The sequence below is a fragment of the Ursus maritimus genome, unplaced genomic scaffold (assembly GCF_017311325.1).
Source record: "Ursus maritimus isolate PB19 unplaced genomic scaffold, ASM1731132v1 scaffold_26, whole genome shotgun sequence".
Lineage (NCBI taxonomy): Eukaryota > Metazoa > Chordata > Mammalia > Carnivora > Ursidae > Ursus > Ursus maritimus.
The window spans coordinates 7,759,629-7,782,675 of record NW_024425119.1 but is presented as its reverse complement, the minus strand read 5'-3'; the positions used below and the strand labels follow the sequence as shown (position 1 = coordinate 7,782,675).

The following is a 23,047-nucleotide window of genomic DNA, read 5'->3' as shown; positions in this document are numbered from 1 at the left end:
CACCCACCCCACCCCACCCCCCGCCATCCCCTTCTGAGCCCCTCCCAGCCAGGCATTCAGAATTAGAGACCCACACACAGTGATCCTAAGGGCTTTATTTACAAGAGTAAAGCCCCCCCGCACCGCCTGGGGCCTCGCTGGGCTATATACAGGGTCAGGAAGAGGGAAGTAGGGACGCATCCATTTAAATTACAATAGAATGGGGGCGGGCTCCTAGGTTCCGGCTGTGGGTGGGTCCACGGGAGGCCTCTACAGGGATCAGGCCTGAGGCTGCAGAGAGAAGGGAGTAAGGGAGTAAGAGGGGACCTGGAAGGAGAACAAGAAGGGTCTGGAATGGCGGGGAAGGGCAGGGTGAGGCTGTCGCCACCCCCTCTGTCCAGGGGAAAGCCCTGGACCCAGGGAACACTGGGGGCAGGGCAAGGAGGAGCCCGGAGCCACGGGGCCGTACCCTGGCTCACTTCCTCTTAAGGGAACCCTTGCTCTTCTCCTTGTCCGCCGACCGCTGCTTCTTCACCTTCTCCTCCTTCTTGTTCTTACTGTGCAAGTTCTCATATACATCCTCCTTGTGTCTGCGGCGGGGAGGGCAGGTGTGGGCAGTTGGCGCAGGTCAGGAGGCAGGGCAGGATGCCCCAGCACCAGCAGCCCCCTCTGGCCCACCCCACTTCACAGGTGAGCAAACTGAGGCCAGGAGAGAGGAGACCAGGTCACTGTCCCTTCATTAGACTAGAAGCTCCCTGCGGGCAGCGGCCCCGCCAGTGCCCAGCACGGCCCACGTAGAGGGCACTCAGGAAATACTCGTGAACACAAGTAGGAAGAGCCCAGCTTGAACTTGACCCCTGTGGTCTCTGCAAAGGGAGGGTCGGGCCAGGGAGGCGGGAGGGCAGGGGAGATGCCGGGAGGTGGCAGGCAGGGGTCACTCACTTGGAAGAGGTGCGGGAGGCCTTGGCATGGGCGTTCTTCATGGCCGGGGGGTAGGTGATGTTCCCGTACTCTGACTCCCGGCCCTTCTGGGACTGTGGGCAGAGGTGTGGTGGGAGGGCAGTGGTCCCAGCAGGACCCGGTGAGACCCATGGCCCCCCACCGCGCGGCTAGGCCCTGCTCTGCACACACCTGCATGACCTCCAGCTTCTTCTTGGTGGTTTCGATGAACTGGGCAATGGCCACATAGATGAACTTGTACTGCGCCTCCGTCTGCACCATGCCCGAGCGCTGCGCCCGCACCATCTGGATGGTCTTCTGGACGTCGATGTCGCAGTCCAGCCCTGGGCAGGCACGGCAGTTGGACCTCAGGCCCAGGCAGAGGTGGACACCAAGGGGCCACTCACCCCACCCACCTGCGTCCCCCACGGTCACCCTCACCCTTGGTGGAGATGCTCTCCATGAGCATGTCGATGACGATGATGGTGCCCGTGCGGCCAATGCCTGCGCTGGGGAGAGAAGGGGGTGCCATCAGAGGCCCAGGTCATGCCGCACCGGGAAGGGGGAGCCCCAGTGTTCAGCTCCAGCACGGTGGCAGGAAGAAACTGAGGCTCCGGTGAGAGGAGGTGACATGCCCGGGGTCGCTGGGCAGGCTAGCCAGAGGCAGAAGCTGGCCAGCTAACGCTTCAGCCCAGGGATTTGCAGGCGGGCCTGGCTCTCTGCTGCCCCCAAGCTGGCTCCCCACCCCAGCCACCCCCACCCCGGCTTTCCTTCTTCCCAGAACCTCACTCCTCCACTTCCTGCTTCGCCGCCTCATCGATGGCTGGGGGCTGCTCCTGACTCTGGCAGATCTAGGAACCCCAGTCTCACCAGTGTCCGGCCTGCTCCCCTGGCCCTCTCCCACACCCCTGGCCTGAACGAGGCCTTCCCTGCCAAGCAAACCCCCCCGCCCCGCCCTTCAAAAGTTTTATTTAGAGCATCTTTGGAGAGGGCTTTGTTTCCCATTTTCCTCAGACCCTGAGAGCAGGGAAAGGGCAGGCTTTGAGGCAGCCGGGCACAGAGGGCGCTGGGAAGGTGTGGAGGAGCTGTGAGGCATGAGGTCTCCCTTCCTTCCCCACCCTCTGCCACCACCCTGGGGCACACAGATCTCGGGAACCTCAGGATCCCTCAGAGACCCCAGTCCTGCCCCCTTGGTGGAGCCACCAGCCTAGTGGCCTGAGTCGCACTGTCTAATTTCAAACCCAGATTGTCAAAAATAACCCCCCCTTACCCACTTCCTTCCTGAGACATCTAAATAAAGGCCATGGGGATTTCAAGAAGTAGAAGGGGAGTAGCAGGAGGGTCGTTCTTAGCGACGGGCCTGCCCCTGGAGACAGAGCAGAGTCCCTTAGATGACAGGTGGGGGGCAGCCCCAGATTCAGCCCACCTAGCCCTGCCCCAGGACTAACGTTGCTGGTGGGAAGAAGGAAGACGTGTGAGGCCCTCAGCCTGGGGTCACTGGAGGGAGTGGGAAGGGAAGTGGACAGAGAAGCCTCCCGTTTCCTCATTCTCTGCCTGATGTGAGTTACTAAACCATCAACAGCTCCCATTCCTTGAGAGTGACTGCATTCCAGACACAGGGACAGTGTCTTAGTGAATCCTCACAGCAAGCAGAGGAGATCCTGAACTTACAGATGAGGAATCTGAGGGTCAGAGAAGTGAGGTAACTTGTCCGAGATCACACAGCCAGGGGGTAGAAGAGCTGGAGTTTAAACCTACTGGTCTCTGTCCAGGTCTTTGCACCCACTGTGTCCCATCGACTCAGTCCAGGCCCGCCGGGCAGGCCCGTCTACAGGACCCTGTCCCTCAGAACTGAGGGCATCCCCGCTCCTCCTTGCTGCCCCCCCCCCGCCACCTAGCAGGAACAGGGTCTCCTGATCATGAATGTGAGATTCCCCAGCAGAGCTGGTGATGCCTGTGCCCCTCCGGAAGACATCACCCGTCCCTGCACCACCCTGGAGCCGAGCTGGGCTCACTAGCTGGGAAGACAGAGAGAGAGAAGGCTAAGCACCCCTAGGGCTACAGATGGAGAAAGAAACCATGGGGAGCCACACTGACCCCAAATGGAAGGTGCCGGGGCCCAAGAAGCAATACAGGCTGAGTGAGCCCACACGAGAACACAGGAGTGACCGGGACCTAGGACCGCTGTGATGCCAGCGCAGACTGTCCCGCGGACTCGCTGCCGGCTGGCTGGGCCTGTTTGCTCATCCGTATTTGGCAGGGCTGGAGGAGACGGTACAGCCAGGGAAGTGTCCACAGAAGCCACCACCCCCACCCCAGGGCACAGGATCAGTCAGCGGGGTTGGTTCAAGCTAAGTTTCCGCCTTGGGTCTGGAGCCATCCAGGAGCCCGGATGAGGCTGGGATCAGGGGAGCACTGAACGCGTTAACACGCAAATGATTGCTTACAAGAGCACATGGCACCTGGCAGTATTTACCAGCCAGCGACCATTTTAATTACTACTGCTCACATCATTGTTATTCTCACCTGCAATGCACGATGATGGGTCCCGCGTGAGGCAGACTTTCCTGCCGCTGGTTGATCTGGTCCAGGAAGCTGAGGACACCCCCAGGCTCACTGGGGACCCCATGGTCAGGCCAGCTCAGGTACTGGTAGTGCCAGATCTCTCGAACCAGGTCCTCCTGGGCAGAGGGCATAGGGCCAGTGCCCTCTGTACCCACACGTCTCCCCATCCCCACCCCACCGGACAAGAAAACCATCCAAGGAGGGGTCCCAGGAGCAAAGCAGGGCTGGAGGATACTCACATTTTCCAGCGGGGAGACCTGTAAGGTTCGGAGCTTGTACTCAGCTGTGTCATGTTCCCTGCAGTTGGTTACCACGTAGGGTCCGTAGACACGCTGAGTGCCCACCTCCGGCCAATACGGGACACACTTGTTCTGCAAAGGGAGGGTGGCGGTGAGGAACGAGAACGCACGGGGGCCTGTTCCAGGCCCTTTCCGAGGTCCTGCGTCCCCGGTGCTGGCCCAATGAACATTTGTTGCATGCATGGGTGAACTGGCCAAGAATCAGAGGCAGGACCGGTCCCGGCTCAGCCACCAACAGGTGGTGAGACCTGACAAGCAGCGCAACGTTACAGTTCACTCAGTAAACACTGGCTGGCGCCCACGTTGTGCCTGAGCTCCTGCAGAGCAGGCCGGAGTTACAAACACAGCGAAGACGCAGCCCGTGCCCCGCGCCTCGCAGTTCACAGAGGGACAGGCGAGCGCGGCAGAGAGGGAGACACGAATCCTCCCTTTAGACTGGGGAGGAAATCAGAGGTGGCTTCACAGAGGAGGGAGCATTTGAGCTGGGGCTTCAAGAACAAGGATTCTGTCAGGCAGAGCAAGTGCAGAGAGAGGAAGTCGTTTCCCAGCAGAAAGTGAGCTGCCAAGGCGGGGGGACCTGAGGCAGGCAGTGCTGCCGGGAAGCCACCACGCCTTGCGGGCAGGCCTTGGAGTGTGCCTTGATCCTGAAGACAACTCGGATCCCCTGAAAGATGCTCAGGGAGGGAGCAACTTGACGCAGCGTGTGCTTGAGTGGGACCCCTTTGACTCCAGGGCAGACGTGCTGTAGAAGAGGGAAGCCTCCGGGGAGGGAGACCGGCTGCCCGGCGGGGTGAGGGTGAGCGGCAGACTCCAGAGAGATTCCTGGTAAAACCTGGGTCTGGGGGCGCCTGCGTGGCTCAGTCAGTTGAGCGTTGGACTTGGGCTCAGGTTATGATCCCAGGGTCCTGGGATGGAGCCCCGCCTCGCATCAGCTCCCCGCTGAGTGGGGGTCTGCTTGTCCCTCTCCCTCTGCACCTCCCCCCTCCTCCTGCTCACATGCTTTCTCTCCCTCTCTGTCAAATGAATGAATAAAATCTCTAAATTTTTGTAGAGATTTATTCATTTGAGAGAGAGCGCATGAGGGGCAGGGAGAGACAGAGGGAGAGGGAGAAGCAGACTCCCCGCTGAGGAGGGAGCTGGACACAAGGCTGACCCCAGGACCCTGAGATCATGACCTGAGCCAAAGGCAGATGCTTAACTGACTGAGCCACCCAGGTGCCCCTAAATAAAATCTTTTTTAAAAATAAAAAAATAAAACCTGGGTGTGGTGGTCAGGAGAGCCCCAGGTTGGAAGCAGCGATCTGGGAGACAGTGTATACCCGAGATGGTCTCTGTGCCTCGGTTTCTCAACAAGGGTTGGACCTTGCCCTCTGAGGTTCCTTTCTGCCCTGGGATCTGGAGTTTCTTTGGTTTCATGGTGGTGGGTGGCAAGCCTTGGGGAGAGGAGCTCTGGGGGTCGGGGGCAGCACGGGACTCGGCCTTACCCGGCCTTTCTCCACCTCTCGGGTGGTCATGACGATGACGCGGGTATTCTCCTGCCATGCCATCTGCCAGAAGTCGTTGACTGTGGCCTCCAGGCATCCCTGGCTGGCGATGTAGGTCTTAGTGTTCTCATCAGGGCCTAGCAGCTCGTTCTGGAAGTAAGTGTAGAGAGCTGCACCCCAGGACTGTGAACCCCTGCACCCCCAACCCCCTCACCACCTAACTTGTCGGCTGTGCCTATGCGTCTCTGGATCCGGTCTCCCCACGGAGATGGGGAATTCCCAGGGCCCAGCCCTCCTCCCTTGGTGAGCCGGTGCCACCAACCTTGACGTAGTTGGCGTTGATGTAGTCGGACCCAGGGATGTTACTGTCGCGTCCCTGTAGGATCACTCTGGTGTGGTCAACTGGGAGTGGGCGGGGAGGAAACGAGATGGGCCTGGGTCAGCCGGGAGCTCAGCAGCCCCTGGGGCAGACCCTTCCTAAGCTCACAGGCCATTCTTGTCTCAGAACCCGGGAGGCTGTCAGAACACTGTGGGCAGGCATGGCGGAGGGTCTGCATGGGGAGTGCGGGGCAAAGGTTTCAGAGGAAGGAGGACGGTGGACGTGCCCTGTGGAGAGGCTCCACTGGGGGGTGGGTGCAGAGGCTTTCTGGAGGAGGGGAGGCTCCGTTGTGCGGGTGAGGAGGTGGACCCTATGAGATGGGGGGAGGTTGGCTCGGGTAAGGGGAGGCTCCTGGTTGACACTGCCTGGGAAGGGGAAGGGACGGAGGCTGCCTGGGGTTGGGGTGCTCACATGGGAGAATGTTCTTGTATCGGTTCTTGCTCTTGTTCTCTGGCCGCTGCCCTTCCAGCCGCTGATGCAAGTTCTTTACCTCCTGCTTCTGCAGACTCTGAGGGGCGAGAGGGGGAAATAGAATGCCGGCCCCCCCAAGCGGCATCCGCGCCCAGAGATAAGAGGGGGCAGACCAGTGTACAGGGTGGACAGAGAGGGGTCGGGGTCTGGACCCCACGCCAGTCACCCTGATGGTCCCCACCACGCACCTCAAACTCCTCCCAGAAGCCGGCTTTGGCTGTGTCCTCTGACTCCTGCTTCTTGTTGAGTTCCAAGACCCGGTTTTCAATGTCAGCTGCGTTCACCCGAGTGGCATAGTATGGCTGAGCAGGGACGGCGGGGGGAGGGGGGGGGGAGCGGGGAGTCAGTGACTCGAGAGCACAGAAGCTCCCGGGTCTGGGGACTCGCTCAGGATAAGGAAGGAGGCAGCCAGGCCCACCCCCTCACCTGCCGCAGGTAGACGAAGGCACCTGAGGCCTCCTCAATCCCTGTCTTCTTGAAATGCTCCACCAGGTCTGTGAGGCTGTCGAAGGTCTCTGAACCACCCACGGTGTAGCGTCCGCCCTGAGGGATGCGACGTCAGGCCATTCCACATGCCCCGGTCTCCCTCCCTCGACCCCCAGCCTCGGACCAAAGCCCAGGCTGATCCACCCACCGCCCCTTCATTGGGCATAGACAGGAGCCCCGGCAGGATGCCCTCCCGACTGCTCAGCGGCCTTACCTCACACATGACCTTGATATGAGTGACTCTGAGTGGGGAGCCTGGGCCAGCCTTGGGCTGGTCGCTGAGCACGGACAGCACAAAATCTCCAGGCTGGCTGAGGCTCTCACGCACGAGAAATGTCCAGGGTTCACCCTTGGCCTGCAGCAGTGTCTCTGCCTGCCCCCCAGACATGTGACCATGGTACCACCTAGAGAAGGCAACATCGGGGAAGGGGACCTAAGCCAAGGGGCAGGTGCTGAGCAGAGACGTTCATGGAGAGGGGCAAGGAAATCGAGTAACTATGATGTGCCAGGCACTGTGCCAGATCCTTTCAAATCTACCACCATATTTTTTTTTTAAGATTTTTTAAAAGTCATCTCTGCACCCAACATGGGGCTCGAACTTACAACCCAAAGATCAAGAGCGGCACGCTCCTCTAACTGAGCCAGCCAGGCGCCCCTGAGATCCACCACCATATTTAGGTCCGTTGCTCTCACAAAAATGCTGAGAGGTAGGTACCAACCCATTGTACAGATGAGGAACCCAAAACTGGGCCTATCATACCCTGGCCCGAGGCCCTGGGCTGAAAGGGAAGCCTTGGGACTTCGAACCAGGCCTGCCTCTGAGAGCGTTAAGACAGAGGCAGAAAGGCAGACCATATCCAGAACAACTCTGGGGGAGAAACTGAGGAAGGGTTCCAGGAAAGCCAGGGCTGCACTAGGGAAAGAGGAGGGAGACCAAGAGAAACACAGAGGCCAAACCACAGAGAGCCATGGAGATGGGAGTCATGAGGGAGTCATGATGGGGACAACTCCCCCTGGGTAGCAGGGAAGACAGACAACCCTTTGGGGGAAACAGTGGTTTGGGGGGCTCTGAAGCGCCCAGGATGACATCACTGGAGATGAGGCTGGGGCTCAGAGGGGCTCAGAAAGGCAGAAAGCAGAACTAGGACCTTTCCCCAAAGCACACCCCCTTCCCAGGAGGAAACTGTAGCCCCACAATGCCCAGCCCCACAGGAAACCACGTGATGGAAAAAACACAAAACTCCTTCTGGGGAGAGAGTGAGAAGTGAGGGTGTGAGGTTTCCTCAGCCCAGGGACCAGGGGAGGGGGCATTTTCCAACCGCAGGGATGGGGGGAAGAGGGAGGGGCCAGTCTGTCCGGCCCCATCTCACTCTTGCCCTGTCCAGAAGCAGCAGGCGGGGCGGGGGGGACACCGCATCCCACCCCTCAGGGATAGACCAGAGCACCCCCGCCCCCACCCCGCAATGGGGAGGGGGCTGACCCTCATCCCCCAGGCCCAGGATGAGGAAGTTTCCATGCAAATATCAGGCTGACCACAGGCAGAGAGCTAGCCACGGCGGGACACATGCAAATTCCCTCAGAGGTGGAGGGGGAGCAGCCAGGGCAAGGAACACAGAGGGAGGTATGGAGAAAGAGCCTCCCACACGTAATCCCAGGGTCAGGGGTGAGCCAGGCGTCTGCATCCTGGCCTGGGGAACCAAAAGGGCCTCTTCGAGTCAGCTTCCCTGGCCTGGGCTCCCTCTATCCTTCCCGCCCCACCAGCCCCCAGCTCTGCCCTTCTCCTGCTTGTCCAGGCCGCAGGCTCCCCCTCGGGGGTCTGCCCGGCTTCTGCTTCCCTCATCTAGTTCCATCCACAGCCTGCCCCTCCTCTAGGGCCTCCACCAACCCACCCTCCAGCAGGGCAGACGCTGGCTTTGGGCAAAGAGGAAGAGACGACACGAAGAGTTCAAGAGGGCCTGGGTGGCAACCCCCCATGTATGTCGCAGGCCGGGCAGAGGAAAAGGTCAAGGGGGAGCGGATACCAAGCAAGGACCAAGGATGGCCACCATGAGCACAGTCATCCATGCTTGGCCTTCACTCCTCGAAGAGGTGGCTTCAAAGGAAATGGATCAATGGCTTCACGTTGGCTGGAGAGTGGCGTCCAGCGGCGGGCCACGAGGCCCTTGCCTCAGCCTCACCCAGTTCTAACTTTTAATCAGTGACTAGAACAAAAATACTGATGTGAGTGGAGAGGCGTGCATCTCTGAAAGACTGAACACTGACAGAACCCAGGTTCACAATCACATCAACGATCAGCACAAAAGGACAGGACAGGGCAAGTTGCCTTGGCCTCAGGAATGTGAAAAAAAGCCCCTAGAGTTATTCGGCTGCCCTTCACCTTGATGGAGCCATCACTGGGACACAGCTGCTAAAAGGAGCCGCCATGCAACACTGAGGGTTCAGGCCCCCCACCCCCACCCATGCTGTAGGGAGACCACATGCAGGGCGGCCTGCCCAGTCCTGGGGACCACGTCTTTCGAGCCAAAGGGACAGGAGGGCAGTGCCTTCAGTATTACCCGGACCCCAGGTACTAGGCCCCTGGCGCACGCGACTCTATCCCACAGTTTTCCACTGATCCATGTTCTGGTCAAGGGACTGGTCAAGCTCTACGGAGCCCCCAAAAGCAGACCCATCGTCACTCTGTTGCTGAGATGAGGCATTAAATGTCCTCATATCTAAGTCCCTATGCTCCTCCTCAACGCCATCTCTCTGTGTACCAACCTGTGCTGGGAGAGAGAATAGTTACAGCGAGGCAGGTTCAGTTCCATGCAAGGAAGAAGAGCTTTCTAACAACAGAGCCGGCCTACTACAAAATGCAGCCACTAGGCCTCTCCGTCCCTAGCAGGGCCCGGGGGGCCAGCTGACAGGAACCCCGGAAGAGGGCAAGGCGATGGCCCCTGCTTTCTCAGGGGTGGAGGGAAAGGGGTGGGAGGTCAGTCCCCTGAGACACGGGCCGGGATCGCACGGAGGAAAGAGGCCTGCGGAGCGCTGGGAAGGAGGGGGAAGGCAGCCCGCGTCCACTGGGGGGTGCGTCAGGAAGCCCCTCACCTCTCGCTGGTGGGGTCGGAGCAGTTCAGCGGGTACTTGAGGTGGATGATGGTGCCGTCTCGATCCTGCAGGACGCCCTGCTGCTGCGTGTAGTACTCCACGAGCTCTGTGAGTGTTGCAAACTTCTCCCCTCCATACAGGTCATAGAAATCGCCCGAGTTCTGGATCCGAATGTGGGTCACCTGATCCCCCACCCTGCGGGGCACCAGGTGGTGAGGCCAGTCCGTGTGAGTAGAGGTGGGGACACAGGGCGGATAGGCTGGGTACCGGGCTGAGTAGGGGGCGCCCACAGGGATGGGGTGGGCATGGGCAGCGACGGGGCGGGGGGACACGTTGGTGCTGGGGGCTGGGGAGTGGGCACTGCCACGAGGGAACTGGGAACGAGTTGCTGAACTACTGGCCCTGGCTGGCGTTGAGGGCCACCTACCTGACAGAGAGGGAGAAGTCACCCTGGTTCTTGCGACTGGGCCGAGCCAAGAAGCTCCCGTGGACGCCGCGGCCCTTGAGCAGGGTTTCCGCGTCCAGCCCGCTGAGGTCTCGGTGAAACCACCTGCAGGCCCGGGGAGAGGTGAGGAGAGGGCCGTCAGTCCGTGCAGGGCGCCCCTGCCTCCTGCGTCCCGCGGGGCCCAGGACCTTACCTCACCATCCTGGGGGCTCCCTGAGCGGAAGGGGGTGCAGGGAATGAGGTGTGCTGGGCAGTCCGGGCGGGCCAAGAACTCTGGGGCTGAAGCCTCAACGCGGGGGGCTCGGAGGGCCCAGGCCGCCTCACAGCCCTGGCGGTCCCGGTGCTGGGGCTGCCACTCCACTGGCCCCGGGGGCAGCAGGCAGGGCGGGGACAGGAAGGGGCGCGGCCGACCCCTTGGGGGAACTCACTGTACTTCTCGTTTTAGAGCAGAGCGAAGAGACGCAAAGCAGGGTGGCAGTGGGGGTGGGGACGGGGCCCACTTCCCACACGGCTGCCATCAAAGGCTTTAGCAGCATGGCACTCCGTAAGCGTGACGACACCCGAAATAAGGACACAAATGTGACTTGCACCCTACCAGTGAAGGCCGTGCTGCATAAACGTGAACCCACTCGGTCACACGCTCTCTCTTCTTCCTCTACCAGCTGCTTCCACACAGGCTGCCCTGGTCCACACTCATGATGACGGTGACAGTGACAGGTCTCATTTCATGGAGTCTCACTCTATGCCAGGCACTGTGCTATGATGTCACTGATGTACCTTAGCTGATTTATTCCTCACGAGAGCCGCCCGGAGGCAGGTGCATCGCCACCCCCATCCTACAGACAAGGAACCTGAGGCTCAGAGAATGTAGGGAACTTGCCTGAGGCCAGCCAGTCAGTAAATGGCAGCGCTGGGACGGAACCCCACACACTGGTTCCAAAGCCAGTGATTTTAGCTACTGTATGCCAGCCCTGAGGGCTTCGAAGGACAGAGGCTGGGACCTCCGGTCCACTGGGGGTGGCAGGGAAGGGGAGACTTTCTAATAGCCAAGGCCAAGCAGATGCTTACAAAGGGAAAGATGCCTTCGCCTCCCCCGACATAGACATCAGAAGAGATGCCACTGGGACAGAGGGATGGACAAAATGACCCCCGCACAGCGGTCAGACTTATACCTTTTCTACTTCTTGTCCTAAGCGCTTGTCCCACTGTGCCCTAACCAGGTGAAGCCAAGAGACAGAATGCAAGGGGACGCAGATCGAGGGAAGCAGGTGGGGGTAGAGCGGCCAGCCCCCTTGGGGTGGTCAGCCCAATGCCTGAGCCATGGGTTCTTGTCAAGGGGTCTGGTCTGGGGGCGCCTGGGTGGCACAGCGGTTAAGCGTCTGCCTTCGGCTCAGGGCGTGATCCTGGCGTTATGGGATCGAGCCCCACATCGGGCTCCTCCGCTGTGAGCCTGCTTCTTCCTCTCCCACTCCCCCTGCTTGTGTTCCCTCTCCTGCTGGCTGTCTCTCTCTGTCAAATAAATAAATGAAATCTTAAAAAAAAAAAAGGGGGGGGGGTCTGGTCTGAATCAGCCAGCGCTCAGGACTCTGACCAGGGGCCTGTCCCCTGAGGGCTGGGGACTGAGGTCCCCACCATGACTGATATTCTCAGGGCTGGTTGACCTTGAGAGGCCCTACACACCAGAAGCTCGTGATGCTCCCTGTGTGTAATTCCACATACAAACACAAACACTCCCAAACCAAAACAAGAGGAAAGCAGTCTGACGAAGGATACACAGAAAGCTCCTATGGGTGGCTTCCCCCTGGGAAAGAGACAAGGTGGCTGGGGGAGAGGGCTAGGAGGGACATTTACTTCTTTCTTAAAGCTGGTGTGTTTTTGTTTTTTTTTTTTTTAAAGATTTTATTTTAATTTGACAGAGACAGCCAGCGAGAGAGGGAACACAAGCAGGGGGAGTGAGAGAGGAAGAAGCAGGCTCCCAGTGGAGGAGCCCGATGTGGGACTCGATCCATGAACGCCAGGATCACGCCCTAAGCCGAAGGCAGACGCTTAACGACCGCGCCACTCAGGCGCCCCTTAAACCTGTTTTTTTTTAAGATTTTATTTATCTGAGAGAGAGAGAGAGAGAGAGAGAGAGAGATCACGAGTGGGGGAGGGGCAGAGGAAGGGGGAGGAGCAGACTCCCCGCTGAGCAGGGAGCCTGGTGTGGGACTCAATCCCAGGACCCTGACCTAAGCCAAAGGCAGACACCTAACCGACTGAGCCACCTAGCTGTCCCTATACCTGGCTTTTTTTTTTTTTTTAATTTAAGTATAGTTGACACGCAGTGTTACGTTAGTTTCAGGTGTACAACATAGTGACTCAACAAGTCTATGCTGTATGCTGCGGCTCAGAAGTGTAGCTACCACCTGTCACCATCCAACATTATTACACTGATGAGGGGCGCCTGGGTGGCTCTGTCGTTTAAGCATCTGCCTTTGGCTCAGGTCATGATCTCAGGGTCCTGGGATCGAGCCCCACAGTGGGCTCCCTGCTCAGTGGCGAGTCTGCTTCTCCCTCTCCCTCTGCCTCTCCCCCTTGCTCATGCTCTCACTCACTCTCTCTGTCTCTCTCAAATGAATAAATAAAAAATCTTAAAAAAAAATACTACTGACTATCTTCCCTAAGCTGTGCCTTTCATCCCCATGGTTTATTCATTCCATAGCTGGAAGCCAGTACCTCCCACTCCCTTTCACCCATTTTGCCCCCTCCCTCCCCTCTGGCAACCATCAGTTTCTTCTCTGTGTTTATGGGTCTGTTTCTGCTTTTTGTTTGTTCATTTGGTTTGTGTTTTAGATTCCACATATAAGTGAAATCATATGTTCTTTGTCTTTCTCTAACTTATTTCACTTAACCTCGTGCCCTCTAGATCCCCCCGTGTTGTCACAAATGGCAAGATCTTATTCTTCTTATGGCTGAATAATATTCCATTGTATATATATACACCACATCTTCCTTACCCCTCATCTGTCGATGGACACTTGGCTTGCTTCCTTATCTTGGCTACTGTAAATAATGCTGTGATGAGTATAGGGGTGCCTGTATCTTTTCAAATTACTGTTTTTGTTTTCTTTGGGTAAATAACCCAGTAGTGGAATTACTGGATCATATGGCATTTCTACTTTTAATTATTTGAGGAAGCTTCATCCTGTTTTCCACAGTGGCTGGGCCAACTGACATTCCCACCAGCGGGGCACGAAGGTCCCTTTTCTTCACGTCCTCACCAGCACTTGTTATTTCTTGTCTTTCTGATTCTAGCCATCCTGACAAACGTGAGGTGGTATCTCAGTGTGGCTTTGATTTGCGTTTCCCTGAGGACCGATGTTGAGTATCTGGGTCTGTTGGCCAACTGGATGTCTTCTTTCCTCTATACCTTTGTGAATGTTGCAGCATGGGTATGTATTACCTTTATAAAAATAAATAAATTGCCTGGGAGATGGCAATTTGTAGGAAACAACTGGGGTGCTAGGAACGCTCTCCATCCGGGTGGTGCATACACAGGTGTACATAGACGTGATGTTCATCAGGCCGTACGCTTGGGATTCCCGCCAAGCGCTCATGCTAAGCATTCATCACATTATGTATGCTATGACCTCAATAAAAAACTAGGGGAAAATAATAACCGAGGGTTAAAACTCAACTAAAGTCTCTGTTTCCTATGACTACTACTTTATCACTTTTTCAAATATCAAACATCAATTCTCCCCCCCCCAAAAAAATGGGCTCTCCCCCTCCCCCTTCCCTCTGTACCTGGGAAACCTGGTCTGTTTATTGTGTGACCTAACACTGACTACCCTTTCAGTCTTGGACTTTGAGCTCTGCCAAAAGACCACACATTCCCTCCCAGAGCTCGGGGCAGAAAGAGCGTCTGCATAGTGCACTCCACCCTGGGGGGGCCCACAGCCCGTCGTGCCCCCCTCAGGAGTTCAAAGGCTAACACAGTGCCTCACGCAGAGTACGTGTCCAATAAACAAGCTCATCAATAGCCATGCACAGGCATGTTCAGCTTCCGGTCCTACACATACACACCCTGCTTGTCATATACGGATGAGTACACACACACACACACACACATGCACACACACATGCAAACACTGGCCCACGACGCGCACCTCACCATCCACATCTGTCTACACACGTCCCTGGCCCCGTGCAGACACCCACACATGGACAAACCATCCTGACCACACGTGACGTTTGGGTCCATGCCTCCCTCGCCGCTGCTTGACTCTGTGCACCCTGTCCCTGTTTCCTGTGTGCCCACAGCAGGGCCTCTGCCCAGGGGCACTCGACTCTTGATCACCACACGGCTGGCTCTTCCCCATTATCCAGCTCTCAGCGCACACGTCACCGCTTCGGGAAAGCCTTCCCGGATCCCTCCAGTTAGTGATGCCATTGGCGCTCCCAGCACCTGAAGCTGTTTTCATTTTCTGCATAACACTTCTGAGAATCTAAAATTAGTCTTATGTATTGGGTTCTCTGTGTTGTCTGTTGCCTCCCACTGGAATGAAGCTCCCTGAGAGCAAGGCCCGAGTCTGTCTTCTTCGCTACATCATTGCCAGAACCTTCCACAGTCCCTGGCCCATAGGGGATGCTGACATGCATCTGTTGCAGGAACGGTGCACGGGAGGGGGAAGTGAAGAGACACTGAAAGAAAGTGGAATGAACGCAAGATGTTGGGAAGTTCCGTGGGAAGGGGGAGCTTTCTCAGGTTCACCTTTCAGACATGTTATGTTTCAGATGATGTGGGCTACCCGGGGGTTCGCGTAAGCAGACAGCAGAAGCAGGGGACCAGAGAGTGAAGGGAGACGAGCAACGGAGAGAAGAAAGACACATCTGTCACGGGGAAAGTGCTAGAGAAAAGAAGGAGGGGGCTGAGGGGCATAAATGGGACTGAGTCCTCACATCTTGAGGGAGGGCCAGGAAGCAAACCCAGGCCAGGGGGCCGTGGTAGATCGCGCTCATGGTCGCACACCTGCCCGTGGTGAGCATACGCCCTGCCCCTCTCTCCCAAACTCACAGGAGACTGTGGCACCCAGGTGGAGCCGGGGACTTACCCACGGGACAGCATCTCCCCAGAGGGATGGGGGAGTCACAGGCAGAGGGCCACAAGGGGTGGGGCCGAGTCTGGGCGCAGCTGTGCACAGCAGCCCAAACAGGTGAGTAGGAACACTGGGAGCTCAGCGACTTCCTCCTTGATGCAGCACGCCAGGCCAACAGCACCACAGCGGCGAGCCCCTGGTCTAATGATCTGGAGAAGGGACAGGTGGGAGGGGCTGGCCTCAGACTGCCCACAGCCGCCTGCCTCTCCCTCCAGCCCCACTGGGTAGTCCAGGGCCCGCCTGCCCCCGCCGGCCTTCCCTTAGGAGGGGAGGAGCCACCTGGAGCTCCACCTGGAGCTCAAGCTGACAGAGCCGCTGGAGGGAGGGGGGTGGGGGCAAAGACCAGGAAGTAACCCTGGCTAAGGGAGCACCAACCAATGGGGGAGCCTCCCAGCACACAGACAGCTAAGGGGCCTCCCAAAAAGCCCAGGAAGCCCCACTCCTCAGAGGAGGCGCCACCTGTGCAGGCCCCCATCCCCCCTTCCCCCAGGGTATCGAGGGGCAAGTCCATCCTCCCACCCTGCCCCGGAGCAGGGTTGCTCCCAGCAGGAGCATAGGAAGGATCTGGACGGGAACTGAAGTGGCCTGGAATGGTGGAGGGAATCTGGGGCCAAGAGGTGGGGGTTGTCAGGGTCACAAAAGACTGACACTGAGGCTAAGTCACAGGCACGTTTATTATCCTCCGGAACATTAAGGTCTTCCCTTCCTGGTCAGTGTTGCACGGGAGGGCCAACCCTCAGGAGGCAGCCACACTGCTGCCAGAAGCAGGCCCGTGGGGAGGCAATGTCATGGGTGGCAGGAACAGTGCCTTCAGCTTGCCCGACAAGCTGGCAATCTCGGGATCCTGGGCTTCATAAGACTTGACCAAGCGGGCAAACTTCAGGACACCTGCAAGGGGAAGCGGAGCATCAAGCCACACCCTCAGGGGACAGGTGTGCCCCAGATATCAGGAGGCAGCAGCTCGAGCATGAGTTACTGGCTGTTCCCCCTCAGGTCGGGTAGCTGTCTACAAAACAAGGCACAAGCAGGCCTCTACCTTGTGTGGTTTGGATCAACCATTTTCTGGTCTACGCCAGGCACAACCTGGATGGGATGCAGTGAATGAAATATCCCAAAGCAGTGTTCTTCTCACGATCAGGTGAACCATTTTGGCGGTTTACTCACAAGAACCCCAAATGTGAACATGCACAAGATCCCAAGTCTATAACCTGAACACAGGAGGCCCGTGAGCCAGCTGGGCTGAATCAGTGGGCACCCTTGGGGAACGCCATTCTCTCAAGGACACTGACCAGCCAACCCTCCAACAGAGATCAGCTAAAACACCTTGGAGGGGCTGCAGAAGCATACTATCATGCAGACATCCCCCTAGAAGCTATTAGAAGAGGGTTCGGGTCCAGCTCTGCCGTGATCTCAGGCACTTAGTTTACTACCCGAGTCTGTTTCCTCATCTTAAAGTGGGATAACAGTGTAACTACTGGTAACTACAAAAAACACTTAGGACTTCACCGGGCCCAAGTTCAGAGTAGACGCTTGGCTCGCACTACCAATACGGTTCGTCAGATTGTGGCTGCCTCCGTGTGGCGAGACAGGGGAGGACGGCTCAGGGACCCAACGGATGCAGCGCCCTCTCCCGGACCCACGCCACCCCCGGCCCCCGTCCGACCCACCTTCCCCGTCGCAGCTGAAGCCATAGGCCTTTATAACCTCCTGCTGAATCTGCGTGGCCACGGGCAGCACGAATTGCAGCATTTTGCCCATGTCGTTGCACGCGTTGTCCCGAGCCTCGTCCATGCGCACGGCGTTCTCCGGGGCAGAGAACGCTTGGATTACCTCGGCCAGGACCACTGTGCGGCGGACGCATCCCCGGGTAGGCGTTGGAGCATGGCCGGCGGGCCCAGCCGAGAATGCAGGGAAGAGGGCAGGGAATTAGTGGACTGAAGCCGTACTAACCCGATAAACTCGACCCAGATTCCCTCGCTCTAGGAGGCAAGGACCCCTCCTGGAGAAGAAAGAAGGATGGCACCGGGTGCCCCCATCTCCCGGCAGTGCAACCACACCCCTCGCTCTGTACCCTCCGCCCGTACCCTTCTCCAACATGAAGCCCACCCGTTGGCTAGAATGCTTCTCACCCTTGGCTTGTTCGGCGCTCAGGGCCGCGGGTTGGGCCGAGGCGGACGCCATAGGGTAACAAAAGCTGCACGTGCAGCGGAGCCAAAGAAATGCTCAGGAGAAATGAGCTGCCTCTCAAAGCGGTTCTCCAAGCCGATGGGGGAGGAAGGGAAGCAGCATCAGCCGTAGCCGGAAGCCGAGAAAGCCTCTCGGCGTAGCGTAAAGCGACACAGTCACCGAAATATTCTAGGAAAAAAAAGAAAAAAAAACCTCCCTCAAGTGCATCATGACACATTCAAAAAACTTCCACAAATTCACTCCATCTCCATAAGAAACACATCTCTATTGTTGGAGACACATCGTAGGAGAGGGCTTTCCGGTGAAAACCGGAAAACCTGCTAGACAAATTCTAAAAGAGCTGTAACACTGCAGGAAGTAGCCTGGAGAGAATATGGGGTATCCATGAACGCCACTATTGGTGAGGGTGAGCTCAGAGTGGCGTTTTTCTAATTCCTATTGCTGTATAACCAACGGGGGACATTATAACTCTCAGAAGGAAAAACAGGGGGAAAAGAAACTTATTTATATCATCCATTTATAGAGTTTGTGAACATTCGATTCGAGCCTATGCAAATGAACTCGAAGCTGATTGGCTGGGACGGCTGGCCACACACACACCCTCGGCTTTTGAGAACGAAGTGATTCGCAGCAGTAAACGCGGAGAGCTAGGCTGCTCTCGTGCTGTCCTAAAATGGCCTTGTGCCGGGTGTGCGCTCCAGCGTAACGCCCTCCAATTTCTCTTGTTTTCTAGACTTTTGAAATGGTCGCCCACTCCCTCCTCAAACCATGGGGTACTTAGGACTCCAGAGTTCTAATCGCTTTAACCTAATGAAACTACGCCCCTGCACTTCGGCTTCATAACCGTTTCTCAATCTATTCGACAGAAAGGATTCTGGACTCGGGTGGCTCCTGGCTGTGGGGCCAGTGGCAAAAGGCCTCCAAGTCTGAGTGGCTTCCTAGACCCGACCCCGTCAGAGGCCTGCACCGTCCCTTCGCCCACCCGCCTCCAGCGTCTGGACTTCCCTGCCTTGCGACGCAGGGACTAGCTCCGTGGTACGCCTCCAGCGGAGCCAAGGCTCCAGGGCCCTGGGCCCTTCGGAGAGCTCCTCTGCAACTCTTCAGGTCCCTACACCCACTTGTGTCCCGTTCCACAGCTTTCTCTCCAGGCACCGCGGAGTAGTCCCCCACCCCCACCCCCAACTCCGCCCCCAGAGCCCGCAAAGAACCAGTCACAGCCATCTTCCTGGGGAGTCGTGAGGATGTTTTTGTTTGGTTTTGGTTGGGATGTTTTTTAAAGAGCGTCATATAGATATTTATATATATAAATTATTAATGTGGGGGAGGGGCAAGGGGCATACATCGCAGAAGGGGCGCGCGCACAGGGACTGGGGAGGGGCGGGGGCAGCACACGATGCTACGCAAAACAGCCACATCTAACAGATGAAATAATCACACCAATGGGGTGGGGGAGGGGTGGTGGCCACCGGGGGTTGGGCACGGGGGAGGAAGAAAGCAGGGGGACAAGAAAAAGGGACCTGGTCCAAGATACTGTGCGCTTTCTGCCCCCACCCCCGCCACCTCCCCACCTCTGCATACCACAGGAGCCTTGTCCTTCCGTCTGTCCCTTCCTCCCTCCCTCTGCCCAGCTGCTGAGACCCTGCAAATGAGCAGCACCCCTCCCTCCTCAGCTCTGGGTGGCGGTCTGGGAGGGAGGCCTCCGAGGTCCAGATGCAGGGGCCATGGGTGCTCTCTTGATTGCAGCGTCTACAGTGGCTTGTCGCTTTCCTTCTTCAGGTGACTGGTGGAGAGGGGATGCAGAGATGTGAGACTGAGGTCAACCCTGACCTGTCACGGAGCTGGATGGTGGAGGAGGGCCCTCCCCCCCCAGGAGCCCAACGCCCAGCGGTCTTCTGCCCCCACCCCACCCCAGTCTGGCTAAGCTCCCATCCCGTCACTCCTGGCCTGGGGGGGCGGGCGGCACCTGTAGTAGTCCTCCTGGGCAGGTAGCGGCACACTGTGCAGCGGGTGATGGGCGTGCAGCCACTGCTGCTGCTCCAGCGCCAGGCGCTGCAGCTCAGCGGACTGCGCGTGCATGGCCTGCAGCTGGTGAGCTGCTGACATTGGGGCAGAGAGGGAGGCTGGCAGGTCCCGGTAAGGAGCAGCTGTGGGCAGGAAGGGCAGGGGGCACATGACTGATGGAGTGCTGAGTACTTACTTTGGGCCAGGAGATAGCTAGCCACCTCACATATGGAGGAAACTGAGACTATAACAGGGAAAAGCCAGTCCTGCAAGTTGCCAGTAGTGGAGAGGATTCAAACCTCTGCCTGGCACTAAACCTGTGCCTCTCTTGAGCAGGGGCTCAGCCCTCCTTCTCCTATTCCCAGCTCCTCTGGGTACCTCCTCATCCCTCCCCAAGCCCAAATAGGCCAGTCCCACCACCCAAACTCCTCCTTCCTACTCTTCTCATTAGACCCTCCCCACCCCCACCTCCATCCTTACCAAAGAGCTGGTGACGAAGAACTTCGTTCTCGTGCAGAGGGTGAGGAAGAAGGGGGTTGGGGAGGGTCCCAGCTGGGTAGGGGATCCGGGTGAGGTGAGACCCTGAGGCCAGGGGGTCAATGAGAGGGTGCACCGAGGCAGAGGCTAGAGGGTAAAGAAGAAGAAGGTGTACTAAAAGGCAGGTTTGGACAAAATCATGCATTTGGGTGAAGGGATCCAAGCCTGGGAAGAGACGGACAATCAAACACAGGGAGACCCAGTGAGGAACAAGAAGGCACAGAAGGAAGAACTAGGGGCCTGGTGGGTGGCCAAGACAAGACCTTACTGGAGTAGGGACATATGGATGGCAGAGAACAGGAGATTACAGTTGTCAGAGGGGTCTGAAGAAAAGGAAAGAGAGATGTGGACTGCTTAGAGGAAAGGAACTAGAAAGTTTAGGAAGTAAGACAGGAAGAGAGAGAGGTTAAGAGAGAGAAAGCACAAGGGAGCCTGGAATGACCATGACTGTAAGACTAGATCAAGCAATGTTCTGGACAATAATATGGCAAAAGGATAGTAAATAAAGCTCATTAGCACCTAAGATACCCCCAGCCAAAGCTATAGGGCTCTTTCTGGAAGGCCGCAGATCTAGAGATGGGGAAGAACATGAAACGCCTCCACTTGGGAGGAGAGAAGATGGCAAGAAATGGTAACAGAGTTGAAACAGGTACGTGAAGGGGGTGCGAGGGGCGAGGTCTGAGAGCAGAAAGGTAGCGTTCCCTCAAAGGTTTCCTCTACCACGGGTGGAATGCTGGACTCTGAAGGGGAGTGGAGGGTGGGTTATTACAGTCCCGGTGGCAAGGCTGGGGCATGAAGAGATGGGGGATGACAGGGAGGCAAAGATCAGGGGAGCAATCCCCGGACAGAGGCTTATGCCAGACTAGAGGAGGGAAGTCTTGGCCTGAGGTACAGAAGAGCCCAATCACTTGCCAGAAGCCAAGGTGGCCCCCAGGGACCAAGACGAAGAAGTAGGAGTCTCACCTGCATGGATGGCATCCTGCTGGTGGAGGTGCAGGTGGGAGTGGATGTGGGAGTGCTGGTGGTGATGGGGGGTCACATTGAGCATCTGCAGCCGGGCCAGCGGGTCATTGCCCAGGGCTGCCACCCTTTCTGCATGCTGCCTCTCAGCTGCCAGGCGCTCGGCGTAGGACATGTCAGGCCGCAGGGCTGGCCCAGCTGCCAGCGCTAGACGTTCTCTCTCCAGGGGCCCCAGGCTCGGATGAAAGGGAAAAGGGTGCAGGCCGGGTGGGCCAGGCTGCAGAGCCAGGCCCCCATGTCGGGGGAAGGGATCCAGGCCCGGCCCAGGGACCCCATGTAGGGGTTCCAGCTCACTGGGCTTCACCTCAAAGCCAGGCTTGAGGCGGTCACGGAGGTCTCGTTCACGGGCTTCCCGCTCCCTCTCCCGGGCTGCTGGGTCACTGCTGTACAAGGCCGGGACATTGTAACCCAGGAGCCCCGGGTCCACTGCCCCTAGGGGCACGTAGAACGGATGGTTGCGATTGCCAGGAGACATGACGTGGGGCCGGGCGTATTCACTGAGCGTGCGCAGGGCCGGAGTGTCAGGACCCAGGTAGGGGGGCACTGTAGCCACAGCGCTGCCCGGCTCAAATGGAGGGCGATGGGGCACCGGGCCAAGAGATGGGCACTCCACCGGCGCCCGGCCCTCCTGAGCCAGCTTCTGTGGGATACAGGGAGAAACAGAGTCAAAAGGGCAGGTCTGGAAAAAGGCAGCTGGTTCCGCCCAAGCTGCTCATTTGTCTCGCCAGCTGAAGGCCAAAATGCCTCATCTTATTGGAACTCATCCTGGCAGGAATTTCCCTAACCTCTTCTCCTGGATCTTGGCTCTCCCTACCATCCACAGGTACTCTGATCTGAATTTGCCTTCCCCCAAACGAGGATTGCAAGGATTCCTCCGCCGGAATCCTTCCGTCTCCATTTCCTGGGCTGCCGTGCTTCCTCCTCTCCGAAAGGGGGCGCAATGACCCCCCCCTCGGGCCCTCAACCCTCCCTGCACGGCGCAGGGGGCCAGCAAGGCGGGCGGCGCAGGTGGTGACGCACTCACCACGCTGCGTTCCAGCTCACGCTCCTTCTCGCGTTCCCGCTCCTTCTCGCGCTCCCGCTCGCGCTCGCGCTCCTTTTCTTCGCGCGCGCGCTGCTCGGCCTCGCGCCGCACCTTCTCCACCAGGTCCGCCCGCTTCTTGGCCAGCTTGGAGCCCTCCAGCGGCACGAAGTACAGGTCGCTGCGCGCGCACGAGTTAAAGCCTCGGTCCAGGTGTTTGTTGAACCTGCCGGGCGCAAGGGCAGCGCGCGCTCAGCCCCTGTGAGCGGCCAGAGCGGCCCCGCGGTGACCCTGCCCCCAAACCGGCCTGCGCAGCCTGCAAGGGCGAGGCGAGGTTCTGGAGTACTTTAGAAAGCACCACGAGAACGCAGGGTTCCCTCTTGGCCTGCACGGCTCTCTCCGTTGCCCCTTCGTCGGTCCCCATTCCAGGCCCAACCGCACCCCACCCCGGCGGCTCACCTGGCTGACTGGCTGGCATGGCTGGGCACGTCTACCACCTTGGGAGGGGGCGAGGGGCTACGGGCCGGGGGCACGGGGCTCTCGGGGGTCTCATACTCTTCAGCTGGCTCTTGCTTGATCTGCGTGGCGTTCAGGGGCGGCCCTGAGGCAGGGGCTGCAGGCGGTGGTGGCAGGGATGACAGGCCTGAGGGCCCGGCAGGTGGCAGGGGCCCTGGCCCCACCGTGGGCGAGCCCGGCTTGAAGGTCCCTGGGCCCGCGGGCGGCGAGGCGCCTCGGTAGCCGGGTGGGGTCCCTGTTCGGAAGGAGGGAGGCGAGCCCGGCTTGTATCCCGGTGGGGTGGCTGTCTTGTAGGCCCCTGGGGACGGGGCTCTCTTTCCATACGGTGGGGGCCCAGGTGGGGAAGCTGTTTTGTAGCCTGCTGGCGAGGAAGCCACTGTGGCAATGACCGTGGAAAGCGTAGCCGAGGAGGTGGTGACCGGAGGCACCGGTGGGAAGGGGTAGGGCGCTCCTTGGGGGCCCTGGGAAGGGGACGGGTGTGAACATGGGTAGG

General features: G+C 58.4%; 3 protein-coding genes, 1 long non-coding RNA gene and 1 other non-coding gene across 6 annotated transcripts in view; 1 reads left to right on the top strand and 4 right to left on the bottom strand.

Moving 5' to 3' along the window:
* Positions 1-75: 75 nt before the first annotated feature.
* PTPN6 (protein tyrosine phosphatase non-receptor type 6) lies at positions 76-10,519 on the bottom strand. Of its 2 annotated transcripts, none has more exons than XM_040642118.1 (16): positions 10,328-10,519; positions 10,117-10,239; positions 9,690-9,884; positions 6,817-7,006; positions 6,543-6,659; positions 6,305-6,418; positions 6,057-6,153; positions 5,589-5,668; positions 5,267-5,416; positions 3,723-3,854; positions 3,445-3,599; positions 1,360-1,427; positions 1,111-1,262; positions 922-1,013; positions 449-569; positions 76-306 (listed from the first exon to the last, which is right to left on the bottom strand). In XM_040642118.1, exons 1-15 carry the CDS (start codon positions 10,333-10,335, stop codon positions 455-457), a joined length of 1,788 nt encoding a protein of 595 aa, XP_040498052.1. In that variant the 5' UTR covers positions 10,336-10,519; the 3' UTR covers positions 76-306; positions 449-454. The 2 variants fall into 2 exon arrangements, with proteins under 2 accessions (XP_040498052.1, XP_040498051.1); XM_040642117.1 differs by having other exon boundaries at positions 76-270; positions 10,328-10,518.
* LOC121105391 lies at positions 9,835-13,808 on the top strand. Its single transcript, XR_005837829.1, has 2 exons — positions 9,835-9,916; positions 13,429-13,808. It is a non-coding gene; the product is annotated as an uncharacterized LOC121105391 (long non-coding RNA).
* Positions 13,809-15,928: 2,120 nt separating this feature from the next.
* Positions 15,929-17,821, bottom strand: CUNH12orf57 (chromosome unknown C12orf57 homolog). The gene is made up of 3 exons (XM_008683527.2): positions 17,402-17,821; positions 16,940-17,116; positions 15,929-16,160 (listed from the first exon to the last, which is right to left on the bottom strand). Exons 1-3 carry the CDS (start codon positions 17,451-17,453, stop codon positions 16,009-16,011), a joined length of 381 nt encoding a protein of 126 aa, XP_008681749.2. The 5' UTR covers positions 17,454-17,821; the 3' UTR covers positions 15,929-16,008.
* On the bottom strand, positions 17,749-17,810 carry LOC121105472. The gene has a single exon (XR_005837998.1). It is a non-coding gene; the product is annotated as a U7 small nuclear RNA (small nuclear RNA).
* An 860-nt stretch (positions 17,822-18,681) lies between the features above and the next one.
* ATN1 (atrophin 1) overlaps positions 18,682-23,047 on the bottom strand; it is a 9,392-nt gene continuing 5,026 nt past the window's right edge. Inside the window, exons 6-9 of the mRNA XM_040642116.1 lie at positions 20,961-21,657; positions 19,941-20,084; positions 19,423-19,603; positions 18,682-19,239 (exon numbers count right to left, since the gene is read on the bottom strand). Coding sequence (XP_040498050.1) covers positions 19,206-19,239; positions 19,423-19,603; positions 19,941-20,084; positions 20,961-21,657 — 1,056 coding nt within the window. The 3' untranslated portion in view covers positions 18,682-19,205. The remainder of the gene's footprint in view (positions 19,240-19,422; positions 19,604-19,940; positions 20,085-20,960; positions 21,658-23,047) is intronic.